General features: G+C 41.2%; 1 protein-coding gene across 2 annotated transcripts in view; it reads right to left on the reverse strand.

The window, feature by feature from the left end:
* The window catches only part of SLC1A7 (solute carrier family 1 member 7), a 40,313-nt gene extending 33,176 nt beyond the window's left edge, over positions 1 to 7,137 (reverse strand). Inside the window, exons 1-2 of one of the 2 annotated variants that reach the window (XM_006919212.2) lie at positions 6,988 to 7,137; positions 1,194 to 1,273 (exon numbers count right to left, since the gene is read on the reverse strand). In XM_006919212.2, the coding sequence (XP_006919274.2) occupies positions 1,194 to 1,273; positions 6,988 to 7,122 (215 nt within the window). In that variant the 5' untranslated portion in view covers positions 7,123 to 7,137. The remainder of the gene's footprint in view (positions 1 to 1,193; positions 1,274 to 6,987) is intronic. The other variant, XM_025052051.1, reaches the window with a different exon arrangement.
* Between the last annotated feature and the right edge of the window lie 18,223 nt (positions 7,138 to 25,360).

Below are 25,360 nucleotides of genomic sequence, written 5' to 3' on the forward strand. Positions count from 1 at the left end.
ATGTGTTAACTGCTGCGGCGAGGTCACGCAGAGCAAGAACTGAGAGTGTCCTTTGGATTTAGCAACATGGAGACCACTGGGAACCTTGACAGATTCATGGACTCTGAATAACTCAGAAGAGGCATAAAGGGGAGACAACAACCAGAGTGGATTGAGAAGTCAGGGAAAGCTTCCGGAGGGCACTTCAGCAGAGCCTTAAAGGCTGAGTCCTGAGAGACCTAAATGCTGCCTGTAAGAAGCTGAACTGTGTTTGACAAGGCCTCTCTGCAGGGAGCAGAAAGTACAATTAACTGGGATCCCAGCCTGAGGAGTATTATACCTTGGACACTAAAGGGAAGGGAGGAGCAGCTAGCTCACTCCTCAGCAGCAGGGTGGCTGGGAAGGCTGATGATTCTGTAAACCCATGGCCTCAGAGCAGAGGGCTCTTAGACACCTCCTGGAACAGCAAGCTCATTACACATCTGGAAAATCTGAGACCTAGAGAGGGGCAGGGGCTTGTCCAAGGTCACACACTGGTATAGGGACCAGGCGATCTCCACTGATTTCCCGTGGCTATTGCTCTAGTGGGTGAAGTCTGAATTCTTTAGCCTGGCACTCAAGGTCTTTCATGACTGAGCAAGAATCCATCCTCCAATTTCATCTCCCCCCACCCTCCCTCAGACCCTGTTATCCAGTCTCCTGAACGTTTGGCACATCCAAATATAGAGCCTCCTATGGTCCTTAAAACAACCTTTGGGAGTAGGTGTTATTTCCCATTTTACGGATGAGGAAACTGAGGCTCAGAGAAGTTTGATAACCTGACCAAGATGGCATAGCCAGTACAGTATACTGCTGAGCCAGGATATTGTCTCATGAGTGTCTCCCAAGTCATCTTTTCCCTATGTCTTGTCCTCTCATTCTGGGAAACAATCCCTGAACTGGTCCCGAGCTACCCTGGAGTCAGGTCACGTCCTATGACTCCAGGTCACTTGTTCAGGTCACTAAAAAGCCCATTTAGTGGGACTAAAATAAGTGGTGCCCCTGAATGACTAAGACTCCAGCGGCTGTGCCACAGCCTACTGTCTATAAAGGCCCCAGTGTCACGCTGCTCCCAGGCGTGCCTCAGCAGTCCAGCCACCCACAGCAGGAGGAGGGCACTGCCAGAACCTGCACAGAATCTCCCAGACCTCCCAGCCAAACACCCTGCCCCTCACCTGGAGACCACCAGCGGCAGGATCAACATCTTCAACATCCTCATCAAGAGCTCCCCAGGAAACTGGAAGTAACTAATTTCCTGGAAACACAGCAAGAGCTGGGATTATAGCAGGCAGTGCAGACTTCACATTTGCTTCATTCTTTATAATCTTCAAATCACTATTTCATCTGCACCCTATTATCTAGCACACAGACAGCAGAACCCTAGAGAAAGCACTGGCCTTTGGAGCCAAACAGACTTGGATTCTCATCTTGCGCTCCTATAACTCACTGTGTGTCCTTAAGCAAGTTACTCAATCTCTCTGAGTTTTTCTCATCTGTAACATGAGCCTAATAATCACTTCGTAGGGTTAATGGGGAGCTTAAATGAGAGGATGCAGACAAAGCACTTGGCAGAGTACCTGGTTGAGAATAAATGTTCAGTAATCACAGTAAATAACAGCTCTCCCCGACCTCTGCACCATTTACCTGCCTATCTCTGGTATAAATCTGTCTCATGGAGCCGATGGTAGGTGGTAAGAGGGCAGGGCCGCATACTGTTCACACATTCGTTCAACTCATACTGTGCCAGGCTTCATCCTGGGGACCCCAAAATGAGTTAGGCACAGTCCTTTTCTTGGAGAGTTTATGAAGAGACTGACTCATGAATAGACCATGCCATTCTTGAGTTAGTTTCTCCTGTGTTGGGCCTCCCACCCCTCAAAAATTTCCACTAGCCCTTCGCAGCAGGTCTCACATTTAAAATGCTGAAAGAGAATCAGATTGGGTTTGTGAGACATCACTCAGTAAAAGAGCCCTTACTGGGCAGAGTTCTGATGTTGGGTTTCCTCATGGGCTGCTGGTTCCAGGCTATCCATGGGGTCTTGGATTAGGGTGCTAAATTCTTACCCAATCAGCTGTCTCCAGAGTAATCAGTCACGTGACCGAAACTGACAGCTGAAGCTGAAGGGATCACTAAGCCCAGTAAAATCTGAATTTCAGATAAACAACAAATATTTGTTCTTTATTCATACTAAAATTTATTCATTATTTGAAATTCAAATTTAACTGGGTGTGCTGTTTTCAAATTTAATAATTTTTTTGTTCACTTGATGTAATTTACATAACTTCCAATTTTACATATTTGGCCCTTTTTATCCCGTCTACCTCCCTTCTCCTCCTTCCCCGCTGCCCTCTGGTAACCACTAGCCTATTGTCCATGTCTATGAGTCTCTGCTTGTTTAATTCAATTTTGCTATTTCTGGCAACTCTAGCTTGAGGCCACTTTCCTCAGAGGGTAGGTGGGTGAGGCCCGTACATGGACTTTCAAACATCATCCAAGTTAAAGTTTTGTACTTACAACTATGCTTTTTTTTTTTTAAACCAAAGCCAAACATAACACTTGGTTAATGGTTGGATGCTTTGACAATCCCCAAATCATAGAATTTTGGTGCCGAGAAGGGGTTTTAAAGATCTCCTAGTCCAGCCGACTGATTTTGTAGGTGAAGAAGCTGAGCCAGGGGAGGAAGGTGACTTGCCCCACACACTGAATTAGCCACAGGGCAGGATGGAAAAATCAGGCCTCTTAGTCTCATTCTACTACTGTTTAAAATGCATCAGAAAACCTAATTTAAAAAATATACCCATCTTAGCTATGTATTTTTAATTAATTTTAACTCATGTGTATATTTTCATTTAAATAGCACCGTAATGATAAAAAGGCAACCCTTTCTCCACTCATCTCTATTCCCAGCCCCAGCTTCCCAGGAGTGAAAATCAACTCCCCAGCTTTTTCCCTTAGTGTTGCTATTTCTAAATACTATGGTTATAATACTATTTCTAGATACATCTTCTCGACATCTATTAAATTCCCTGCCATGACAGATTAAGATGCAGTTCTCAGTCTCTTTTTCCTCTTCCCATTTCACCATCATATCAATTTTTGGTTAAATTAATAGTCAAGGTTTACAATATTTTGATCACGTAATATTGTTCACTGTTGAGCCAAGTAATATAGTACAACCATGCCTCCTTTCTTATACAACCTTCATTTTTTTCCCTGAAGTTAATAACTGACCGATTTTTCCTTGGTCTTGTTTTCTGTGTACCACTCCTTAATGTCTTGTAAATACTTTAATATCTCTTATAAGATGCCTAATAATAGTATTTATTTTCTATATACTCAAGAACATCAATTCCATTTTATGCCCCCTGGGACCTCAGTCCAAGATCCCGCCATCTTCTTGTTCTAGTCTGGACAGATTGCTCTCTAGGCCCAGTGGTTGTCCCAGTTTTCTTCTTTGCTGTACTTCTGAGACTTTCTCCTGAATAGGATCCCCTCTTTCCCGGATCTCTTGTCTTCCTGGTTTATTTCCTTGTTTTAGCTTCCACATAAAGGCGAATGAGACAGAAACTTCTGAATCTAATGAGTAAAAACTGCCTTTATTCTACCCTTACCTCTGATAATAGTGCGGCCATGTATAAGAATAAGACTCTTATTTTAAAAGAATTTCACCTCCAAATTTCAAAGACATTCCCCCTTGTCTTCTAGATTCTAATGTTGCTTAAGATGTTTGGAGCCATTCTTACTTCTTATTCTTTACATGAGCCTTGTTTTAGTCTCTCAGAATCATTTGAGAATCATCTGTTTATCTCCGATTTTGTGTAATTTTCATGGTGAGCCTGTCTCTAATCTTTTTGCATATGAGATAATGTACTCTTGGAATGTCAGAGTAATCCTTTTTTTTTCAGACTTCTCAGGGCACAATTCAATGCACCAGAGTACAGATACCACAGACTCCCTCATGGTTATCTCGTCCCTCGCATACCATCTCTATGTACTGTAAATGTTAATTACCAACTCTCCTGTAGCAACCAATGTAAAAGGAGTATGTGTCCCTTCATTTTACTTTTTATCCAGTCCCAGAGGTTTCCCCTCTTAGCTTTCTCCTACCCGCTTAATCTATCACCAGTGAATTTCATGTTATCCTCCTTATACCTCCTACTTTGATTTTAATATATAAAATAAGCTGCAAAACTACCAATCTCTGGAGCGTTTCGTAATCTGTTGAGATTTTTGCTTCCTGGCAATTATTGTCCATTTGGCTCAAATAAATTCATTAAAATTCTCTACAGGTTTAGACATTTCTTATGTCAACAATATCTTTTAAAAATTCCATTACTACAATTTTAGTGGAATTCCAGGAAAGAAAGAAAAATGAATGTAATTATAAATTCACCATAGTTTAACTGGAACTCTTAAAATGATCTGTACTTTTAAATGAGCTATTCATTTTGAAAAAAAAAATTCCAAATTACATATCTCATGATTTTGTAAGTTCTTTTCTCAGATAGGACATTCTACCATTTTGCAAATTGTTTATGATTTTCATCTGTTGCATAAGCTTACAAAATAAGAAGGGTTTGGTTTCTGAGTCACAGGGAGAGATCAAACAAACAACTCCTGGATTTCAAAGTAAGATGCTGAGAAAGTCAACTCCTGCCAAATAATTGTTCTAAGACTCCACATCTTTCCTTTGGTTTATCTGGCAGGTTAATCCAGACTGGAGCACATTTGCATTTCCAAACAGCTGGGGAAGGCAGCTTTGGCAAAGGAGGCCCCAGATGAGTTTGGCTTTTAATAATAGGCATTCCAATTTGTTTTCACAAAATAATCTTCCTGCAGGAAATATATTTTTGTTGTTGAGAAAAATTAAAGGAAGTAGATAGCAGATTGTGCCATTGCCAGTTTAATTCAGCAAATAGTTGAGGGTTCTCTCTGTGACAAGCACTGAATTAGGCTCACATTTTGGTTCAAGAAAGCCCATGTGATATTGGGCAAGTTGGAGTCTGACGGGAGAAATAGACTCCTACACAAATGGCTCTGAAGCAAGACAGCCGGCAGCTGGGTTACAGTGGAGGGATGAGCATGGGTTGAGTGTGGGAAGAGAGTGTTATTTCAGATAAGGGCAGATCTGGAAGAATTGTTATAAGATATTGACTAAGAGATGGTCTTGATGCAGGTAGGACTTGGACAGGTAGATGAGGGATGGAGGAGGGAAGTAATTAAACACCCCACTATATGCCAGGCACTGATGAATCCTTGTTTATTTCTCACAATGATTCTAGTGGACATATAGTCACTACTTCATTTTACAGATAAGGAAACTGGGGCCAATAAAATAGATAGAATTTTGCCTAGGGTCGCAGAACCACTTACTAGTAGAGTCAAAGTCCAGGGTTCATCTGCCTCCAGAGTCCTTGCTTCTCCCTAAATAACTGATAGCAGCTTAACAGTGTTACTATAGTAATAGTGGCTCAGCCCCTGGTCAGGGTAGGAGTGGGTGGGGGAATGGGGGGTTCCTTTTAATGGAAGACAGAATCTGAAGCTTCGAGCCCTAGTTGAAGAGTTCAGCTTGCCTAGCCTGGTTGTAGCAAACATCCTGCTAAATTAGTGTAGTGAGAATTGAGCCCTAGTTGAAGAGTTCATCTTATATATTAGTGAACTATAGGAAGAGGAATTTTATAAAATAGGGAATTTTCTAGGAGCCCATTATCAAAGACTCTGTCTTTGACTGAACTTTATACAGGCTTCTCTGAGCCCTCTTTCCAATTAGGCCTTATCCTCGGACTTTGTCTTCAGCTTGCCTAGCCTGGTGGTAGCAAACATCCTGCTAAATTAGTGTAGTGAGAATCCCCATTCTGCTTTAATAAGAATCCGGTAATTTTTCTCTCCATTGACCCCCTCACTATGCTCATTGGTTATAAATTTCCACCTGTGTTTGTTGTATTCAGAGTTGAGTGTGATCTCTTTCCCCTATTGCCATAGTCTTGACACCTATCATGATAGTACTGAATGAAGTCTTCTTTACCATTTTAACAAGTGTCAGAGTAATTTTTTTAGCACCCCCCTCTCCTGTAAGAGATGGGTACTAAGAGGGAAACGGACCCGTTCCCAGGCAAGGCATCTTTACCCTTGCAGTTACACAGGCCAGAACCCTTGGAACCTGCCTTGTCTCCCTGTCCCCTACTCCACACCCAATCAGCCACCACATCCTGAAAGATTCTGTTTTCGAAACAGTTCTCACATCTGTTCCATTCATCCCCATTGTATGTCTGACTTCTGTGGCTACTTCCCCACCTGGCCCCCTGCCTATCCTACCACTACCCCATTCTCCGCTCAGCACCAGGAGGGGAGGGCGGAGTGGGAGGGTGAGGGGGAACTCTCCAAGCTAAGATCTGACCATATCACTTCCCCGCTCAAAGTTGCCTCAAGTCCATGCTTGGCGATGGGATCTAGAGGCCTAATGGCCCCTGTACTCCAGCCCCTTCCTTACAATGGACATTCCAGCTCCTATGAACAGCTTGCTCCACACAGTCCCAAATCTTTCATGCCTCTGTGCCTCTCTCCTGCTGTTACGTCTGCCTAGAATACTCTTTCTGGGTTTCTATTCATGCATGCTGCTTTAGGAGGTGTTCTCTGATGCCTGCTTTGCACTCTTACAGGACCCTTTTCTTCCCTCTTCCACAGCTCTTAGCCCTGTGGTTATTCTAATGAGACATCCTTGCCTCTCTCATCTGGTGATGCTGGTTTGTAACCACTTCCTCGGCCATTTTATTGGATATCACTCTAGTCCTGTAATGTATTTTTTTCACACCCCTGTTACAGAGGAGAAAACTGGAACCCAGAGAGGCAAAGTGACTCATCCACTGTCATGTCATCAGGCAGTCATGGAGACAGAATATGACCCCCAGATCCCTCAGGCCCACACACCCCTCTTAGAGGGGGACCCCGTGATGCCCCAGGTGGCTGACCTGTGGTGAGAGGCGCTGGGTCCTCAGGAAGAAGCCGAGGAGGCAGCCCACGGTGACAGAAAGCACAGACAGGATCAGCAGTCCATTCCGCTTGCACACATCCCTCCCGCGTGCCAGGATGGCACCCGGCACCATGGTGAGCCCAGCCTTCTGGCACGAGGCACAGCACCATTCCATGCACGTGAGGCCAGCCGGGGGCACAGGGTCCTGTCTGGGGGCTTTGGCTCCTCAGCAAGCAGGTGGTCAGGGTTGCTAAGCACCAGTTGCTGGCCGCACAGCCATGGCCTGCATGGCTGTCTCAGAGGGAAGCCACAATCCTATTATCAGCTGCATCGTTAGGAGTCAGGAGCAGATTAGGGCCTGGGAAATTAGAGCAGGCCACGTGGTCTGGGGGCTCGGACTTCAAAGCCAAGTGCTCCTTTTAAACAGGGGAGAACACCAAGGACTTGTGGGAGGAACAAGTTTGGTTGTTTAGTTCAATTTTTACACCCATTTTATTCTAAAAAGAATTGAAGGCAAAGTAGCACTAGTTTATTGCTAACATGAATTAAGTATTTATTTTGCACCACGTGCTATTCTCGAAGCACATTACTTATATTAGCACTTTTAATCCTAACACCGATCACAAGAAGTAACTAGTATAAGCATCATTTTATAGATGAAGAAACTGAGGTAAAGTGGGGTTGAATAGCAAGTACGTGCTCTGTGCCAGGCCTACTCTAGTTGTCTTATCTGTGCAAATCATAGGGAATCGTCCTGACAACCTTCATTTTACTGAAAGAGAGATTGAGACCGTAGGAGCCAGAGTCTCTGGGCCAAGTTAGTAGAGTGGAATTCAGGCCTATGCTGGTTTGGTTTCCAGCACGTAAACAGGCGGATGGGTTCAGAGATGCTTAGCCATTGCATTGTAAGAAATGTAGGTTGTGAGTCAGTGGATCTGAGTTCAAACTTGGGCTTTGCCACTCACTGTGATGTATTTCCTCCAGGGCTACTTTAAGCCTAAAGCTGGGACTCTCGTAGGTTTTCGGTGCTTTTTATTTTTAAAGATGACAGAGCCCAAGAGACCTACATTCAACTCCTAGCTCTGCCACTTACAAACTGTGTGACCCTGGTCAAGCCATATGAGCTCACTGTGCCTCAGCTTCCCCATTCATAAAACAGACATAATAACCAGCATCTACTTTATTAGGCCTGATGCAACATGCCATGCAGAGAATATTTGTGAAAGCAGTGGCGAACTGTAAAGTGATAAACAGGGATTATCATCTACACTTAGTGTTTTTAGAAAAGGTTTTCCATTTGTGGCCTGGCCTGCCCTTTAAAACCAGAGGGAATTAACTCTCGTCTATTTCACCAGGAATCTGTAATCTCATTAGGGGCAGTCAGTCAGGCAGCAGCAGGGAGCACAGTCTGTGGTAGGGGCAGGGAGGGTACAAGGGTTGCCTCCCCTGACAAAAGGAGGGAGTAGAGGATGGAGAGAGGGGCCAAGGAGCTGCTTGGGGTCCTGGTGGAGGGGGCCGAGTGCAGGCTTAAAGCCATGGGCAGAGCTCCCAAATGGGAGAAAACCATCAAATTATACTTTTAAGTTAACCAGCTCTGTGACCTTGGCCCCCTTGGGCCTCAGCCTTGCCCTCCTTAGAATAAGAGAAATGGGCTAGGTGCTTTTTAAGGACCCCTCAGCTCAACGGGCCAACCTCCCAAAGCCCCTGCTCTCTGCCAGTAGCTTTGGGGCTATGGAGATGGGTACAAGTCTGAGAGTTTTATTTTTTTCCTCCAACTCCAACTCTTAAAACCAAGAAGTTCCTGACACACCTTCAACTCTAACAAATGCCTCATTTTCCAATTAATTAGGTAGTTTAGTTACTGTCTAGAAGAGAAAGCATTCTGAGTAGATATTTAGATTTACATTTAGATCAATGCCCAGGCGTGGCCTTTAGCCATGCCATGAAATAGGTGAGTCTTGCTTTCCACTTCAGCTCCAACACTCCGATTCCCACGATGTCCCCACAACTGTTCCTGCCTCTTTTCTCTCCCACTTCAGCACTACCACCACCTGCCTCCCAGGTGTTTCTTTCTATTGCTCCCACTGTCTTCACAGGGGAAATTACAACTCATTCAAGCAAATTTTTTATAGCGCCATCTCATGTCACCTCTTCTGGGTTCTGAGTGACACAGCAATGAGTTGACACAGTACTTGCCCTCAGGGAGCTTATAAGAAAATTGAGGGGCTCTAAGAAAGGACTAATTCACACTAAAGTGTAAGTGACTGATAATGAGCTTACTAAGGCTATTTGCAAATGAAATGGAAAGGCTCCTGAATACAAGCCCCGTAATAGCTGCCCATTGCCCACAGAATTAGTTGTCATTAGATGTGCAATTTTTTCTCCCATCCCAAATTGAAAAATTCTGGATAAAACAAAGTTAATTAGCTTTTTCATTCCAAGACAGCTCAAAGTCAGACTGCTCAAGTTCAGATCTTAACTCTACCACTTACTAGCTCTGTGGCATTGGGCAAATTTCTTAACCTCTCTATAAAATAAGAATAATACATCAGTACCTAGTTTATAGGGTTGTGATGTGGATCAAATGTGGTGATGGCTGCTAAGTGCTCAGAGCATTGCTTGGTACCTTGCAGACACCCACAGGTAACTACCATTCATTTTAGCAGAACCTTTACAATACTGACACATGTTGAAGTCTCCAAGTGGGGACACAGAATCCCAGCCCTCTTCTAGTGCAGAGAATTCCATGGGTCTGGTGTCCAGCTTCCAGAATGAAGTCCCTGCTCTTTAGGGAACCGTTTGAGTTCCTCAGGGCTTGTATTTGCTCACTTCTCCAACACACCATTATACCTCCAGCTTCTACAACACCAAATGACTTTGAGTTCCTTGAGCCGTGTATCCCCTCCAAGCCTCTACACCTGTGTCCATGCTCCTTCCCCTGCCTGGAATGTCCTTGCCTCTCTCTAAAGTCACAGGTCAAATGCCCTATCTTACTTGAAGCCTTCTCTGACTACTCCAGATACAACATCCCCTCTCCTTTCCCTCTCACTAACTGAGGCTCTTTTGCTGTCACCACATGGGGATTAACCCCGGTTCCCTTGTAAGTGGTTCTGATAAGGAAATAAAAACCTATGAGAATAAAATTAAGCCTCAGTTTGTTACCTTGTCATTTGAAAACACTTTGATAAGTCATCCCCAAAGTTGGAGGGTATATTGGGTGACACGAGGGGCACCCCAAGGAGCAAGGAGTTGCCCTCCAGAGTAGCTGAAATTTATGGGCAGCAGGAAGCCCAAGAGATACTTCTTGGGAGACTTGAGACACACAGATTAAGATGCTATGAATAGAGAAGAGAAACAGTGTTGTTAAAAACAAGCTCCAAATGAAAGCTCACAAGAGAGCTTGCAATCCAGCCATTTCTCACCACAGCATCTCTGTGTGGGGTGTGCCAGGGTGGAAAGCAGCAGGGTCAATTTATTTGCTATTGATTAATGATTCTCTAGGGTCAGCAGAGGGGCCAGCTTAGCCTGGGAAGGTGAGTGTAAGAGGCTTCCTAGAGGAGGGGTCATTTTGTCAGAGGCCTGAATAAGCCAGGAGTTAACCCAGCAAAGCAGGTGCTGGTCAAGGGGGAGGTGAGAGGAGAGCCTGTCGTGAAAGAGGGGCCCAGGCTGGAGGTGCCAGAGCTAGTTCTGGGAACCCACAACAGATCAGTGGGCTGGAGGAGCCAGCGGGCCTCAGGCCTCACCCTTTCCACCATGTATCAAATTGAGTTTAGGTTGAGCTGTCTGAGCTGTTAGCTGGGTTTATGGTGATGACAGCTCTGGGTTTGTTGGCTGCTTTCCAGAGACATACCAGAGGCGCCTTAATATCTTCCCTGACACGTCTCCCAAACTCACTATAGGCTGGGCCTTCTGGGAAAAATTTCTGTGGACAGCTACCCAGCGGGTGTGGATTCCTTCAAGCATTAGTCATCGAGGGGCTGTCCTGACCCCGACTGAGGCTGGTCCTCTCCCATGTCTGCCTCAGAGGATGGCATAAAGTGACTCTTGTGTGGCAGGCTCTCCCATAACTCCCTCTTTCTTCCTTTTCCAGCCCCTCCTGTCTAGATTCTTCATCTATAGAAATTGTCCTGAGCACTCATGAAACCACTTAGCTGCTGTTTGTTGAGCACCTACTATGTGCTAGACTCTGTCAAAGAGCCTCGTACCAGAGGGAACCAGTGAGTGATTCAGCTCCTCCACAAGCCTTCACTGAATCAGTCACGTGTCTGGGGTGCAGAGTAAGTGTACAAGTTCTGGATTTGTGCAGTCCAATATAGTAACAATAGGCACACTATTTAAATTGAAATTAATGAAAATGAAATAAACTTTAAAATGCAGTTCTTTTGTTGTGCTAGCCGCATTTCAAGGGCTCAGTAGCCACATGTGGCTAGTGGCTGCCATAATGAACAGTGCCGTTACAGAACATTTCCATGATAACAGAACATCTGATTGAACTTTCTAGAGTCACAATGAGCTGGATTCAAATCTCGGATCCTTCTCTTGGAAGCTGTGTGACTTCGCCCAACTTAGTGAACCTCTCTGAGCTCCTTTTCTGCATCTATAAAAGCCTGTGTTCTTTACATTGCATCACACTTCCACTCATTTGAATATAATAGTTGGAACAAAATATAAAGTTAAAATCCCCAGCAAGTTCAAATTATGTTTCTAAATTAGCTGTGACTCTTGTTAGCAAATAACAGAAAATTAAATCAAGCTGGCTTAGGTAAATAGGGAATTTATAAGCAAAGCTGACTATATAATTTGTGGGGCCCAGTGCAAAATGAACAGGTGGGGCTTTTTGTTTAAAAAGCAGGAAAAAGTGCACTAAAATACGAAGTTTTTTTCTTTCTTCCACTGTCTCTCAACTTATCATGGTGCTTTTTTGTTTTCTATTTGATGCCATTCTTAAGTAAATCAAAATTAAAAATTTTAATTAGTAGTATGAATTTTCTCATTCATCTTTATATTTGCAATACCAGTTTTAAATGTAATATAAAAGTGTTTAACTTGTATGAGGAATCACCGAAATTATACAGTTTAGTAACTCATATATGTTCTTAACCAGAATAATGGAAACGCTGTCCAAAACTAATTCAACTGTCTTTATTTCACTGACTGATACATATACATCCTCCTAGTACATTCTCTGCCTTTGACTTACTGGTGAATAAGGAAGGACTGAAAAGAAAAGGAACTATGGGTAGCCCTGTCTTTCCTTCTTCTTCTATATCATTTTCAGTATAAGTAGTTGGCTAAAAAGGGAAGTTACACCGGTAAGAGAAGACGTGATAACATTCCTTGGTCATTTGTGTTTCTGAGAATGCCACTGTCTCCTTTCTGTGTTCGAAGCAAGTTCTGGTTCAAGGAAAAGTATGGTTTCTTGTGGCTGTCAGCACTCCTGCTTACTCAGTTGCACACATAACATGCTTTCCTTCTGCTTGCTTTGAGTCTTGCTGAACTCCCAGGCATCTCCAGTTTACCAGAATTCTGAGCTCATGGGGCATCACATACACTATATGCAAATGGAGTGGCAAGGAACGGTTGTGAGCATTTATATTGTATGTATCTTCTTTGCTCACATCAATGCTTCATTGTCCTATCAGATTTTGCTTATCAAATACAAGGTCAAAGATAAAAATTAATAAGAATTTAGAAATGATTACAGCACAGTATTAAACCACGCATGGGACCCTTCTGATGCCCATGAAACTAGCCTTGTTTATAAGACTGGATGATGACATTTTCACAGAACTCAAAAGCGAGAGTAGAATTGAGCTGCAAAGACAATGTGAACTAGGTGCTCGATTATTAACAACTCTTACCAGCTCTCCTGTTTGCATGCTTGATCCATTCATTCCTTCTTCGTTCAATACATGTTCACTAAGAGGTGGTATAAGATAGTGATTAAGAGCACAGACTTTGGAGCCAGATGACATGTGTTTCAATCCTGGCTCCTAGACCAACTCTCTGTGTGACTTTGGGCAAGTTACCTGGTTTCTTGGTTTTCTTATATGAAATATGGGGATAACAATGTTCTATCTTATAGAGTTATTATGTGAATTATAACTCTATCTTATAATGTTATTATGTCCTAAATGTGTGAAGCATTTAGGACAGTTGTCTGATCATAAGCACTATATACATGTTACAGTTATTATCATTATTACTATGTACCAGGCATGTTCTAGGGATACAGCAATAAATATAAATAGACAACAATCTCTCTTCTCATAGAGCTTACGTTTTGGTGGTGACATTTGTGCTACAGTATTCTTTCTCTAATGGAGAAATGGAGCATCTCCACTACCACACTGGTCCATGTAGAGGAAACATGGCTACCAGCAGCTTTGTTTCACTCCAAGTTCAAAGTTCCCAGGGAAGGTTCTGATTGACCCAGCTTGGACTAATTATCTGTGGTTGGTAGGGGCAGGACGTGGGGTTACATTGTTTAAAATTGCTGCTTCTGTGGTAATGCTGTAGATGTGTGTGGTAGCAGTTAGGAAAGTGGATACACTGGGCAGACATAGCAAAATCTCTACTACGTTATGTTAGTCACTCAGCTGTTGGCAAGGTGTGCTTATACTTTGGCTTTCTTTTCTCTCTTGTGTCAAATGCTTAACATCTCCTGTGAGGCTGCTCCAGAACTTAAGATCAGCTGCTTAAGTGTCTTCATTGATCTGCCTTCTCTGATGTCCGCCTCTCCCCTTTACGGAAGCAGCACCTGAGACCTAACCCACAGTGGGCATGGAATAGATTGCAGACCACCTTCTTGTCCAGGTGATTTCTTGCTCCTTCTCAGCCCAATGCTTCCCTCTTGTTTGGGCACACATAGCCACCAAATCAGAGAACCAGGGTCCAAAACCCAGGTGTGAAGCCCACAGGGACATTCTGGTTCACTCTCTGAGACCAGGAGAGGGAAAGGAGCCTGGGCAAGGCCAACTCGAAACCAGGTACCAAGTCAGGAACAGACCTGGGGTCTTCGCAGCCCTACTCAGTCCTCCCAATAATATTCCTCAAAAAATCATTCTGCCATTGGCTGTTATTTTGCAACTTCTGTCTCCTTTATAATGAAGAATTTGCCTCTACCTCCTAAGCTGTGTGGCAGTAACTATGTGGACCCTCTTCTGGAGCAACCCCTGCCCCACCACCACTTCCTGTACAACTTGTATCCAGGTTATTGCCACCTACTGCCTCTGGCTCCAGACACTCATTCCCTTTGGACAGGTGCTAAAGTCAGTGATTACTGGATGGAGGAGGCAGGACAGGAGACACAGGATAGCTGTTTGCAGAGCCACAGAGGCCAGTGACTGGGGAAGGCCTGATATTGGGCAGCTGGGACTACAGATATTAGGGAATTGAATTAAGAAACTGAACAAGAAATGGACTCAGCCTTGGTTTCTGAAAAAAGTCAAGATAAGAGTGAGCCAGCGCACTGTAGACTCCGGGCAGGGGATGAACGAGACAGCAGAAGGGCGAAGATTTAGGTTCTTGTTCTGACACTGTGGAATGCTCTCGGAGAAGTCGTTTAACCTCCCTGAGCCTTAGCTTTCTCAACTCAAAGATGACTTTTTGGCTTTGTGAGGCTGCAATGAGGCTGTGAGACAGGCAAGCACTGTGGTAGAGAGCATGGGTTTCAATGTCAGACAGACCTGGATTTAAATCCCAGCCCCACCATTAACTAGCTGTGCAATTTTGGGTCATGCTGCCTCACTGTCCTAAATTTCTATTTCCTCTCTTATGAAATGAGGATATCAATTATACCTAACTCATAGGGTTTGGGAAAGTTTAAATAGGATATTACATGAAAAATAATTAATACAGAGCTTTCTTGGCATGTACTAACTGTTCAATAAATGATTGCAAGATATAGAGTCTCCAATGAAGAAAAGCTTAAACAAAAAGAGCAATTTATTCAAAAGTTCTTTGACCTTTCCTCCTTCCCACTACAGCACTATTTCTAATGCCTAACTCCTCAGCATTTTGGAATCTGACAACCATAAATGTTAAAGATGGAATGGTCTGTTTCTGGAGATAGTAAACTTTTTGCTTCCAGAGAAAAACGAACAAAAACTAGACAACATCTTGGGGGCGCACAGCAGAAGGGATTTAAGCAACTGATGGGATGGGGTGAGGGGAGGGAGGGCACTAGGCTATAGGTCCTCAACCATCTTTTCCAGACCCTTTCTCACACAGTGCCCACCTACCCCCAGACGTAGGGATGGGGTGGTAACCACTGAAAACTGTCATCTAGGCAATGCTAAGGAAAATCCTGCTGAGAAGTGGTCACCAGGAAAGCCCATGAGAAACAGGTCCTTCCATCTAATCATTTGTGCCTGTGTTTGGATGATTTTCCCTTCGTAGAGCTGGGGTCTTGTCCTACAGGAAGAAATGGTACAGGTGGCTGGCCAGTGGAATCCTTCAGTCAGAGTCTGGCTAAAGACGGATCTGCAGCGATCATCGAGAATCTCCAGGCCAGGGATAAGCCTTCTTGGGGGCAGGAATGAGGAGCTCTGGGGAGCAGCTCACTAACCTCCCTTTCTGTGCCTTCTCAGATACCCAGACCAGACACCAGAGCTAGGCACAACCACAGATTTGTCCTCCGATTAAGTGATTCTCCACTCTAGGAGGGCGGGGATGCAGCACAAACCCTTCTGAGGGGCATGGCAGAAACTCTGAGGGAGGTTTTGCTTTTTAAAAGTATACTCAATATCTTTTTAATTTTGGAAAACAAACACAAATCTCTCTTCTTTTACTCCATGACCCACAGAGTAAAACTCAACAACATCTTCTTGGCTAGTGGAGCTGTTTCTATCTAACCCCACCGGCCAAAAAAATTCCCAATGTTGGGGGAGAGGGAGATGTTCCTCTGTAAGGTCCACATCTTAATCTTTGATTTGTGAAACCTTTCTGTTTCTTCAAAGAGAGTATGTATTTAAAAGGTCACGTAACTCTCTAGACCAAGCAATGTTTTACAGAGGAGAAAAGAGATGCCAGCAAAGAACGGAATGTACCTGAAGTCAAAAGTCAACTGGCTCTGAGTTGTCATTAAATCTCATCTTTTCTTATTGTTAAGTCCAGGGCTTGTTAATGCATTGATTAATTGATTGATCGATTGATTGATTGATAGTGAATGTGGCCCTTGAGAAACACAATATGGGCTATGGTGCTAAAAATCTTTAGTTATTAGCTCTGGAGTCAAGAGGTAATGTCAAGCGTTGGCTCCTGTTAGAGTCAATGAGGCTGACTAGGCTCCCTGGCCCTTAACAGCATGCAAATTCTTAGGAGGGCATATATGTCAGGGCAATTCACTCGAGCAGAGAGCTGTTGTGCTTCCCTTGGTGTCAAGCTATGATCAATAAAATCTAAAAACATAGGTCTAACCATCTCATGTGCTGATTGTTCAAAAGGGGAGTTTTTATTTTATTTTTCTTCTCTCCCCACAGTAACCACTCTCCAAAATTTTGTGTTTTATCATTCCATCATTTTTCTTTATAGATTTGAATATATTACCTAGTTCTGCCTATTTTTGAACTTATGTAAATGGAACATTGAATTTTTCTTTACTCAACATCATGCTGTTAAGAGGAAATGTCACTGAGTATAGCTATAATTTATTTTTTCTCTGCTATATGGCATTCTGTGGAATAGATGAAATATTTGTTTATCGTATGTTGTTGATGGATATTTGTATTTTTTTAACAATTTTTGACTATTATCAACAATGCCACTGTAAGCATCCTTGAATACAAGTATACACGTACAAGACTCTCCGTTATATTCATAGCAATGGAATTACTAGGTTGTCGGTTATGCAGATATTCAACTTTACTAGGTAATGCCTCCTGTTTTCCAAATTACTTTTACCAGTCGATACATTCATCCACAAGGTATGAAGGCTCCCATTGCTCCACATGCTCACAACATGTGGTATTGATTAATTTTTAACTCCTACCAACCTGGTAGGTGTGAAATAGTATTGCATTATAGCATAGATTTGCATCTTCCTGATTACTGAACTTAATATATGTTAATGTGTTTGTGAGCCATCTGTGTTTCCTCTTCAGTGAAATCTGTTGATTTCTTTTGCCCATTTTTAATTGGGTCGTTTGTCTTTTCTTGCAGATTTATAGATCTCCTTTATATAATCTAGATATTAACTCCTTATCATTTATATGTTTATCTTATTTATGACATCCTTAAATAGAGTTATAACTTTTAATGTAATAGAATATATCAATCTTTTTCTTTATTATTTGTCTGTGTCTTATTTTAAAAATCTTCCCTACCCTAAAAAAGTTACTCTTCCATATAAATTCCTAAGAGTTGTATACTTTTACTATTTTCATACAGGTCCACCAAACCTGGTTAAAGACTGATGATGTTAAGAGTCTAATATCATATTTTTCCTTAAGGTTAGCTAACTGTCCCAGTGCCGTGTGTTGAAAAATCTATCCTTTTATCTTGAACTAAAATGCCTGCTCTGCAATAAAATCAATTTCTGTGTGTGTTTGGGTCTGTAATACCTTGGTTACTATCACTCTGTCTTAATTACTATAAGTTTATGATACTTCTTAATTCTTGGTCGGGTAAGTCTCTTGATATTTCCTTCCTCTTTAGGAATGTATAGGCCTTCAATATAGGCACAAAAAATTAGAAAAACTTGTCAAGTTCCAGAAAAAAAATTGTGCTTCTTATTGGAATTACATGGAAATTATTTATCAATTTGATAGATTTAACATCTTTATTATATTAAATCTTCCAATTCATGAACATGATAAAGCTTTCTATTTATTTAGATTGTTTCAATAGTTTTATCATTTCTCTCCAGAAGAATTGACCATCTTTTTTCTTTAGATCTATTTCTATATACTTTGTATTTTTGATGCTCTTGTAAATAGTATCTGGTTTTATTGCATTTTCTGTTTGTTTCTGGTGTATAGACATGAAATTGATTTTTGTACCTGGATTTCATATTTTCTTGACTTACTAAATTCTCTTGTACTCTGAGGTATTCTATGTAGACAGATATATATATCATCAGCAAATAATGACAGTTTTGCATCTTTCATTTCAATTCTTACACGTTTTATATCTTCTTTCCCCCTTATCCCCATGGTTAAGACCGTCAGCATAAAATTGAGTGGGAAAAAAAAAAACAAAACCACATGATTTGAGACATCTTCTTATTCCTGATCTTTTTGTTGTTGTTGCTCCTGATCTTAAAGAGAAATTTTTCCAACATTTTACCATTACGTGTTGTTATTGTTATAGATTTTTTTGGTAGATACTCTTAATCAGATTAAGGAAGTTCTCTTATTCTTAGTTTGCTAAAAGGGTTTTTGCTTTTTGGTTTTTTTTATATGTATGTTTCTTAACTTCCCAGCATAAGGTTTTTCTATTTATCTTTTGTTATTTTTTTTAAGCTTTATTTAGTTATAATTTACATACCATACAAGTCATCCATTTTAAGCATACAATTAATTCTATGGTTTTTAGTGAATTTACTGAGTTGTGCAATCATCACCACAATCCAATTTTAGAACATTTCCATCATCCCCAAAAGACCCCTTATGCCCATTTTTAGTCAATCTCTATTTCCACCCCCATCCCTAGGCAAAAACCAATCTGCTTCCTATCTCTGTTGGTTTGCCTTTTCTGGACATTTTGTACAAATGGAATCATACAATATGTGGTCATTTTTATTTGGCTTCTTTCACTTAGCATAATATTTTTGAAGTTCATCCATGTTTGTAGCATGTATCAGTAGTTGATTCCTCATATTGATGAATAGTATTACATTATATGGATATACCACCTTTTGTTTTTCCCACTTACCAGTTAACAGACATTTGTATCATTTCTCCTTTTCGGTTTTTATGAATAATGTTCCAATGAACTTTCATGTACAAGTCTTTTTGTGGCCACATGTTTTCATTTATCTTGAGTAGATATCTATGAGTCAAATGACTTGGTTGTTAAACATAAATTTATGTTCAACTTTTTAAGAAACTGCCAAGCTGTTTTCCAAAGTGGATATAGCATTTTACATTCCTGTCAGCAATATATGAGGATTCCAATTTCTTTATATCCTTTCTTATAGTTATTATTGTCTGTCTTTTTTATTAAAGCCGTCCTAGTGTGTAGGAAGTGGCATTTTTTTTCGTGGTTTTAATGTGCATCTTCCTAATGACTAATGATGCTGAGCATCTTTTAATGTGCTTGTTAGCTATTCATATACAGTAGTCTTCTCTCATCCGCAGGAGATACATTCCAAGATTCTCAGTGGATGCCTGAAACTGTGGATAGTACCAAATCCTATTTATATTATGTTTTTCCCCCCTATACATACATACCTATGATAAAGTGTAATTTATAAATTAGGCAATTGCATGGATAGAAGTTTTGTTCTTACTATAGATCTTAGCAATCTCAGATTTTTTTTTCTTTATTAGGTCAAGACCTTTAACTTTTTCAGTTAAAGGAAGCACTTTATGACTTCTCTTGGGCATATCCAAATTGTGCATCACTACTTGTGTGCCTTGGGGGCCACTATTAAGTAAAATAAGAGGTACTTGAACACAAGCACTGCGATACCCTGAAAGCCAATCACTAACGTAGATGGCTACGAAGTGACTAAAGGGCAGAGTGGGATAGAATGAGATTTCATCGGTCTACTCAAAACAGTGCACAATTTAAAACTTAGGAATTGTTTATTTCTGGAATTTTTCATTTAATATTTCAAACTGAGATTGAACATAGTTAACTGATACCACAGGAAGTGGGGGACTAATGTATCTTCTTTGGCAAAATGTCTAAATCTTCTGCTTTAAAAGATTTAAAAAATTGGATCGTTTGTCTTCTTCAGTTGTAAAACTTCTATATATTCTGGATATAAGACCTTTATCGGAATTATGATTTGCAAATATTTTCTTCTAGTCTGTGGTTAATCTTTTCATTTTCTTAATAGTGTCTTTTAAAGTACAAAAATTTTTCACTAAGTTCAATTTATCAATTTTTTTCTTTCATGGATCATGCTTTTAGTGTCCTAAGACTCTTTGCCTAATCCAAAGTTAAGAAGATTTTCTCCTATGTTTTCTTCTTAAAGTTTTATAGTTTTAGTTCTTAAATTTTGGTCTATAATCCATTTTAATTAATTTTTATGTGTTTTGTGAATAAAGGGTCTAAATTAATCTTTTTTCCATGTAAATATCCAATTGTTTCGGCACCATTTGTTGAAAAAACTTGTTACTGATTTCTAATAACCCTATTGTGGATAGAGAATGAGGAAATATGATAGTAATCCTTTGAGGTTTGTAGAGATTTGCTTTATGACCCAATAAATTGTTCAATTTTTATAAATGTTCCACATGTGCTTGGAACGAATGCATATTCTGTAGATGATGAACACAGTGTTATATGTACATACATTAACTCAAACTTGAGAATACATTAGTTCAAATCTTCTATATCAGTACTCATTTTTGTGTCTGTCTGATCTATCAATTATTGATTGAAGCATGTTAAAATCTACTATTAAGATAGTGGATTTGTCTTTTTCTTTTTGTCATCCTTTCAATTTGTAATTTATTTACTTTAAGGCTCTGTTAAGTTGCATGTAAGTTTTCCTTCTGATCTGATCATTTTATCATTAGATAGTGACCCTCCTTATCTCTGGCTATATTTTTTGCCTTAGTCTATTTTGTCTGATATCTTTCAAGAGGAAAATCCATGGACTGTATACTTGAAAGATTTGATCTGGTAAGGTAATAAATAACTGTCTAAAACATGGGTTCTTTGCACAGCATCTTTCTCTTACACTTCCTTCCAGCCATACTCACATCCTTTTATTAATCTAAGGACATCTTAATTGAGTAGGCAGCATTTTTTCCATAGAATGCCAGAAAACACTAACAATTTTTAACAGGTTGTTAAAAAAAAAAATTATTTGTCATTTGGTATAAGGAAGTAAAAACATAACAGAGAAAGAAGGTTCTGCCTTTTAAAGCCAGATAGACCTAGGAAACTTCAGTTTGCAAATAGAAGTTGATGTACGTACTAGGAGAACATGAAACATTTTGGGTTCCAAATTTCTTTTCTAAGGTATGACATCTCCACATATGTGGAATGCAAAGCACAGAAACCGATGCCATTGCCAGCTTCTCCTGCAATCTGACCCGGACTTAATGGCAAGGCATATCCAGCCATATTTTAACAAACTCTGAAGGTGTCAGACCAGTCAGGCAAATGGGGGTGAGACTTTCTCCCTACCCAGATGTCGTTCCCCACACAATTAAGGAGAGGGCAACTCCCGATAACTTTCCTGGGTGAGGAGAGGAGACATCTGCACTCTGAGAGAACTAACCTCCTCCAATGTGAATGAAGACCTGGTCTCAATCAACACACCAAGAGAAACCCCATTTATTCAGCACCTATTCTGTGCTGAGCCCTTGGTATATGTGATTTCATCCAATTTATATTACAACCCCATGAGGAGATATTATCACCATTATTTTACAAATGAGAACACTTAGGCCAAAATAAGTTGACTTTCCAATGGACACTCAGCTAGTAAATAACATAGCCAGAATTTGGACCCCAGCACTTCTTACCTTGCTGTTTGAAAGAGAAACCAGAGAATCAGGCTTCTGTAGAGAAGAGTTTTCAATCCATATGGAGCAGCTAGGAGACTAGGTGGGGGTGGGAGGAAGGTGTGGCCACCTTTTCTCCCATTTCCTTCTGAGCCCTGGTATTTGGTACAAGGGGACATCAAGGTGGCACAATGGGCTTGTGAGTATCAGGAACCTAGATATGAATCCTGCTCCACTACCCTACCAGCTCGATGGCATTGGGCAATTCACTTAACCACTCAGGAGCCCAGTTTCCTCACCATTAACTAGTGGAGCTAATAACAGTTCTTTGTTTAGAAGGCAATATGAACATGTTCTAACTGTGTTTTCTTAGATTCTCTATTTGTCTATTTGGCATTCATTCATCACAGGGCGATTACATTAACTATGGTTTCTTGTTTTCTTGATACTCTGGCATCATGGGCTTTACAGAGCCAGAAAGAGACAGTCTCTCTTAGAGCTAACTAATTCCTAAAGGTAGTAACAACCTGCTCCTGAGCACTGCTTTCTCATGCAAACCAGCCAATCTTGAGCCTGTGCCCTTTTAACTACCTCCTAATCTAACTCACACACACACCAAAACAATATTTCCCCTGCCCTAATTATCCAAGGGTCAGGTACAAGCAACTAAAGACCACCTCTCTAGCCCAAAGCCCACCAGACTTATTCACTGCTTACCTTGCTCCAGTGAAGGCTCTGGCCCAGACTTTCCCTCGCTCCTTCTGTTCCCTGACCCACACCAGTACTTTCCTCTGTGACACCGCCCCATGGCATGCAGTGACCCACTCGCTGAGATTGGTGAGCATAATAAATTTCTTCCCTTCAAGCCCTGTTCTCATTTCCTCCTGTGGCCACATCGACTTTACCATGTACCAACATGTACATTCTTAGAACAGCTTAGCAATTTCTGGCCTATAGTAAAATTTTAATAATTGTTAACTATTATTGTTACTACTATTGCTATTATTCTAGACTAGTTCCCTATTAATTATGTGACTGTAAATAATTCCCTGTCCTATCTAGGCCTCAGTTTCCTCAGGCTACTGATGGAGCTTCATGATAACCCCAGCCTCAGAGTGCTTGTCTTGAAGACCAAATATGTAAAATGTAAACAGTAGTTTATTTTCTCTTTTCTTCCTGTGTCTCATTCTAGAAGCTTCATAGAGAGAAAGATTATCTTGAGTGATAGGGTGGTCAGAGGGGACTGCTTAGCCAAAGGGGTTGAGCTGGCTTAGATTGTGATGAACTCTGAACTCCAAGACCAGTTCTAAGGCTCTGGCCATAGCTAACAATAATCTGTGTTTCATATGCTAGGTATTGTTTCTTCCAGTACCAACAGTGTAGAGGGGCTGTGAGACAAAAGTGACAAGTACCCCAATTTGAGGCCCCATCCCAGGGAGCTGGCTAAGGCCTAGTCCTCAGAAGAATGGGTACGTAGAGGGACTCCAGACCAAGCCAACAGCATGTGCATAGGTATAGACACTTAAAGACACGACACATTCAATTAGGCTGCCTTCTGCATGACTGACCCATTAGTAAGTTGTTCTCAGAAGTGTTTAGCACTGTGGGGGACTTGATTTCTGCCTTCACAGAGTTGCAGACCTAAAACGTACCAATTCACTTATGAACGTACACATGAGCTGCATTCCAGAATTTCACTTGTAAATCAGTGCTTGGTTTTCACAATAATTTGTTCTTAGGTGCTGAAGAAATAGCTCTTGAATGAATAAAGTACCTGCTCAATTCTCTTAGCATACACTAGATCAGTAATTGTTAGTCAATCACCTGGCGAGCTTTCAAGCTAACCGATGCCCCCATTAAGTCCCCAGCTTTGATGTAATGATTTGGGGGGTGGGACTTAGCATTGGGTTGAAGGTAATGAGAGCCACTGGTCTAAGCCACAGAAATGTAGAGACTTATGGTTTGGATTCTTAACATTAAGTATATATAGATCTTGCTGCATTTTTTATATTGCTTTTAGACTGATTCTGAGACCTATTTTGGTCTGGAGACTCTGGTGTCCTCTCTCTTCTTTCTCTTTAGGCTGCCTATTCCAGATCTGGAAGCCTTACTGAAAAGATACCCTAAATCCCAAGACTCTTTTAGGCAAGGACTGAATCAGGCATTGAACGATGGGACACAGTTAACTTTAATGATCTTCATGTAGATTTTCCCCATGGTGGGGCAGCACAGGGCAACACGTCTGAATGCTGAGCCAGCTGCCTCTGCCCATCACCTTGGCATTTTAGTTCTGCAATGAAGTCGAGGGGCCCTTGGGTTCAGGTGAAATTGTGCTGCAATCTTGCCATGGCATCAGAGTGAAAAGAGATTGGGTTTGGGAGTCACAGAGACATGGCATCTAACCCCATTGGCCACTTACTGGTTCTACGGCCTTAGGCATCTCTGGGCCTCAGTTTCCTCATCTGTAGAATAGGGATGCTAACTCCTTTTCTTGGATTGCTGGGAGAACCAAATGCTATAATGTGCATGACACATACTACCCAATTACTGTTGGTTATTTCTTGCTTTTCAGGTTAGTTATTTTATCAGCTGTTTTCATAGTTCTCCCACCCCCATTGTTTTATTAAGTAATCATTGTAAAAGTTTATAATGAACCACAGATTGGGGGCCTGCACCCTTGTTTTGATTGGCCCTCAAAGTGTTTTACAAGAATCTGATTCAATTGTCAACATTTAGAAACTAGAGATCTTACATAAAAGTCTGGATTTGTGGCTTCATTGAAAACATCTGCGTGACCACAATCGCTGGAGCTGTGTTGGTTTCTCGCTCGGCTCACAGTTTCCATGACTCTCTACCACCTTCCACCTCATTATCCCTCATGTCCCTGGGCTCCCTGAGCAGCTGACCGCTAAAGGCTTTGAGTCGATAGTTTGAACCCCCAGTTTATAAAGTGCTTTCACTTACTTCATCTCACTTGAACCTTGCCCATGAGGGAGATGTTACTATTACCCACTGTTTCACAGGGGAAAAAACTGAAGCTGAGACATTATTGGACCTACTCAGGGTTGTTGAAATCAGCAACAATAATAAATAGCTAACATTTATTTGCATTCAGCATGTGCCAGGCATTATTCTAAGCACTTTACATGTCTAAAATAATTTAATCCTCACAACAATTTTATTAAATATTTCCTTTATCCCTATTTTGCAGATGAGGAAATCGAGGCAGAGAGGTCAAGTGACATTCCCAAGGTCATACAGCTAGAAAGCTGAGTCTTAATCCACACTTATTCCAGTGCAGTCTTTCCTTTACTCCTCCCTTACTTTTTAAAAAATGGTCAAATCTATGGTCCACGCTTCTGGTAAGATTTTGTAAAGTATTTTTGTGTGGGGGGAAGATAGGTGGGGTTACATTTTGTAATATTTGTTCCCTGCTGTATCCCCAACACCTAGTACAGTGCCAGGCATGTAGCATAAGAAATATTGAAAGACTATAACAATAAAGGCATTTATTCATTATCATCAACTTTCCTGGTGTCTGTAAATAAGATAACTGGTTAATTAATTAGCATAAAGGTGAGGACCTATATGTGGGCATATGATGGTTCTCAGCTCTTGATTAGTTCAAGTCCACTGACAAGTAAAATTCAAATAAAGGATATACGTGAATATGTCACTTGCCAAGAAAGTTACTTTTCCCATTAGAAATGATCAGTGACCTGCTTGTGATATTTTCACCAACTT

Source organism: Pteropus alecto, unplaced genomic scaffold (assembly GCF_000325575.1).
Source record: "Pteropus alecto unplaced genomic scaffold, ASM32557v1 scaffold25, whole genome shotgun sequence".
Classification (NCBI taxonomy): Eukaryota; Metazoa; Chordata; class Mammalia; order Chiroptera; family Pteropodidae; genus Pteropus; species Pteropus alecto.